General features: G+C 40.8%; 1 protein-coding gene across 1 annotated transcript in view; it reads left to right on the top strand.

The window, feature by feature from the left end:
• Positions 1-453: 453 nt before the first annotated feature.
• LOC137975809 (glutamate receptor 2-like) overlaps positions 454-4,442 on the top strand; it is a 24,313-nt gene continuing 20,324 nt past the window's right edge. The window contains exon 1 of the mRNA XM_068823004.1: positions 454-675. Within this exon, the coding sequence (XP_068679105.1) occupies positions 585-675 (91 nt within the window). The 5' untranslated portion in view covers positions 454-584. The remainder of the gene's footprint in view (positions 676-4,442) is intronic.

Here is a 4,442-nt window from a genome sequence, read left to right as displayed (position 1 = left end):
CGTCGTTGCCGTCGGCGTCGTCGTTTCGTAAGCTCTCTATTATCTTGGATTCGACTGCTTTGAATTGAAAATGATTATGCCAACTGTATGTCACTTATTCAGGAAGTCCCCGAGCTGACAAACACTTCAAGGGATAATTGTCACGAGGGGATACCTCTTTTTAAAGAAGAAAGTTTCATTATTTTTTGGAAGCCATACGCGAGCGTTCGGGCCTACGAACGCTAGTGACAAGTTTCTTGTCTGTGCCAGTTTCAGCAAAACTGTCCTCGTTTAATTTCCTGATTTGGTCTTGAAAATGTCTTTTTCATGCATTATTTAATTTTTCTGTGAACACGTGAAAGAAGATTAAAAAGCAATCAATTATTTAAACAGAGTTTTCTTGAATATCAATTAATTACACACATCCAATTCTAATAATAACCGAAAGTGCGACGAGTCATCAGTCATCAGTCATCCACAAAATTGTTTATCCGAATTAGATTCTCTTTACTTTTTGTTCAAATTTATTTTACAAAACGAAAAGAAAGCTACACCAACGCTGGAAAGAAGTGCTGCAAACCAGTTACCTTTGCATAGTTTTGGCAATGTCGAGTATTTCTCGAACAGCAGTTCTTCACGTCGCTGCGCTGATTGTGTTTTCGCTTTCGGGCGTCGCTGGAATTCCAATCAAAATAGGTAAGTCTGTTCGCTATTGATGTAAATTAGCCTTTTTTTCCAAACAAAACAGTTTTGCATGCTGTGAAACCGAGTTATGGGGATATCCGGCAATACCCACGGCGTTTTCTCGCCCTACTCAGTCCCAACCTGTTTCTCTTTGATTGTACTTAACTCAGTTCAAAAAGAGACAGAGCGAAAGGGATGAGAACAGTTCGTTTATGCCTGCAGACAAATGCATGTTCGGTTACAGAAAAAAGTAAATTCGTAAAAAGAGAAACACAGGAATGAACTATTGAAATGGCGCTTCAAAAATATCAATATCACCGAAATCTGCAGAGTTTTTGCGTAAAATTCCGCGATCCTCAAGCCACGAAAATAAAATAACTTCTTAGATAATGTTGTTTTCGAAAATATGCGCTGTGATTTCCAGGTGGAGACAAAAGTCATCCGGACTCAAAAGAGTAATTTGAAAGTGTAAAACCAAATTGGAAAACAACGGAAAATGCTCCAATGCGTCAATATTGTACTGTGGTCAAGAGGGCCAGCTGTTGGAAAACAAACATGATTTCCAAACTTAATCAATAGTAGAGAAACAGATGTCCTCGTTCGTTTATAAACCTCATCAAGCCTCTCTAGAACTCAGTCAAATAAAAATATTCAGTAACTGAAAACCGTAATTGTTTTCGGCTTTAGTGACGGTTTGTTTAATCTTACGTATAATTTTTAAGAAGGATTCCGGCCAATAAACAGTTGCCTGAAGACTGTGTGAAAGAGCGGTGCGAGATCTCCTAGCCATAACCATGGCAGTGCCTACGAAGTGCAGGTTCTGTGACTGGTTGATCAAGTGGATCGAGGGGATCGGATCAATCCACATTCCTGATCCCCAACCCCATGCAAATCCTAACCCCAGTCCTTAATGCAAACGGGTAAACAAATTATTATGCCAGTTTAAATATCTTTTCTCAGAGGATATCACTGGCATAGAGTAGCAAAAAACTCAATGTTGCGTTGGCTAAAAGGTGACATGAGTACATATATATCATGAACCGAACTTAAAACTGCCGTCGCTCCCATGCAAAGAGCCTCGATCCGTGATTTGAAAATCAGAACGGGACCTTCACCATTGCATGTTCATTGGCAAAGATTTCCGAAATGAGATTGGATAACATAACATTAGCACCAAGTTTCAACAAATCAAACTGACAGTAATCATATAAAGTCGGATACTGGAACTGCCGTGGCACCTATCAAGCCCCAGTCCAAAGCTCGTAATAGGTCCAGTCCACAAAAGTTCCACATTAAATGCACCAAAATTACTTATTGCTGGTAACTTAACCTTTTTTGCTGATCGAAAAGTACCAAAACTGCTACCGTGTTGTTGACTTGTTTTGATACGACGACATTCTTGCAAAACCTCGTACTAAAATGACGACAGTATCACGTTTTTCCCGCCAAAATGACGCTGGTTAGCGCGCGCTCAGTGCTGTTCTATGAGAAAATCTCGTACTCGTAGTCGTTCTCGTCCTAGCTAGAATCTAAAGCTCTCTATATCCTTGATTAAAAGCTCCTGTTAACATCTTGCTATGCTCCAGACGAATCTTACAGTGAACCCACCAAACAGATTTTCTGGAGGGATTTTAACTAACTTTTATCATTACCTATCAAAAATGTGAGGCGTATTTTCGGTGGAGACTTTATGCCACGATAGTACCGAATTCAAAAGAATCTCTAGCTCTACCTGGATTCGGTGAATTTCATCCACTCTCATGTTACGAGCACGCAAAATCCACCTCATTCAATGGACACACACTACTTGCCGCCGCCAGACAGTACAAAATGTTTCTGGAACAATCATGCTTTAAAAACAGGAGAGCGTGTCATTGCTGGACTTTCCGTTGCATTAACGCCACAAAATACAAGGGACGGTTGGATTGGTTTTTAGTCGATAAAAGCTTACATGGCCACACAGTCAGTTGCCGCAGCCACCCAAACCCAGTTAACTCCGATCACCGCTGTATTATCATTTCCGTCAACTTACCACGCAAATCATGGTTCCGCAAAGCAACCAAAAAACCACACAAACCGCGTATTCCAAAGCCAAATTACAGCCTACTCACTAGTGATCCTGATATCCGCCTAAAATATCAACAATCTTTACAACAACAAGCCAAACAAATCAGTTGCTTCTCGGACAGTAGACTAAATAGGATGTATGAAATAATCTCAAACTCACTTCAAACAGCTGCTACCGATACTATACCAACTTCAAAAGCCAAAATCGAGTCGGAGCCGTGGGTTACTGATGAGTACAATTCAGCCAGGCTGCAAGCCTATAATTGCAAAGATCCAGGGAAGAAAAAATCAAGCATCAAAGAGTTACGAGCTCTACAGTCTAAGCTTATGAATCGGTACTATCAGAAAAGGGGAAAAGAGATTTCAGAAGGCTTTGAAGCCAGAGAGGCTGAGCGTTATTTCCGCCAAGCTAAAGATCTACAAGGCCAGCTCAAACACACGGTCCAAAAGCCTCTTTGCACCGAACTCGAGTTTGTGCAGCATTTTTCTTCACATTTCAAAGATCGCCAATTACCGCTGCCACCCGAGCTATATTCCGCCGAACCGTTCCTACCTCCTACGCTAGCTGCAGCACCAGAAATCGATGACAGCCCATCTAGTCTAGAAGAAATCCGGACTATAGTTGAAAAATGCAAACTTCGTAAGGCTGCAGGAAGTGATTTATTTAGTTAACGAGCTACTGTACTATTCAAACGATTGTCCAGATCTTATTCAAATCTTGCACGAGCTAGTAACAGTCATTTGGGAGTTTGAGGATATTCCGGATCAGTGGAGGAGAGCAACAATCAGTACATTGCATAAAAAAGGCAATCTAGCAATACCAAACAATTTCCGCCCACTCAGTCTCATCTCAACACTATCGAGAACTGTCACCAAATTATGCCGCAAACGCATAAACGCAAGATACTACCATGTTTTGGATGACTGCCAGTACGGCTTTAAACAGCACCTTGGAACTGTTGACGCAATTTGCTGCTTCAAACAATTGATAAAAAACAAAGATGAGGGGATACACTGTTTATTTCTTGATCTTCGCGGCGCATTCAGTCTTCTCTGCCGATCGCAACTACATGAAATTGTTAAAATAACGCTTGGTACTACTAAAATTGCAAATATCAAGTTCTACGCGCTTTTCATTAAAACACAACAGCAGCAATCAAATCTGGTACAATCTCATTCAAACTTGGTTCCGGAGTTCGGGTTGTTTTTGCAATATATACTTTCGGTGGTTGAGGCGAAAATCCAGACATCAGTTCCAGACGCAGGTGTAAACTTCAAATTTGAAATTCTCAGCGAATGCAATCCGCGTAAACTGCGCTCAAAGGGTCCTGCTAGTGGTTCTAGGCGTATGTTCAAAATTTTATTTGCTGACGATGTTGTGTTCTTTGATACAGATGAAACGAGATTCAATAAGATATTGGCAGTGGTAGAGTCAGTTTTCACGAGATTCGGTCTAGTTATCGCTGAAAATAAAACAAAATCAATAAGTTTCAACCTAAAACCAGATGAACAACCTGCAACCCTTCACTTTTCAACTGGCGCGCTAGAAAAAGTAAAAAAGTTCAGATATTTAGGATAGATCATGTATCTTCAGAACACTATTTCTAGACATGCAAGCGTTGATAGCATTTAACTCAAACCGACGTGCACTTACCAACCGCAATATCAGCCTCCCAGCCCGCGTTTCACAACTTGACAGTTTAGTACGCTCA

The sequence above is a fragment of the Montipora foliosa genome, chromosome 11, assembly GCF_036669935.1.
Source record: "Montipora foliosa isolate CH-2021 chromosome 11, ASM3666993v2, whole genome shotgun sequence".
NCBI classification, from domain to species: Eukaryota; Metazoa; Cnidaria; class Anthozoa; order Scleractinia; family Acroporidae; genus Montipora; species Montipora foliosa.
The sequence above is the reverse complement of the archived record's forward strand: the minus strand, read 5'-3'. Positions and strand labels throughout refer to the sequence as shown.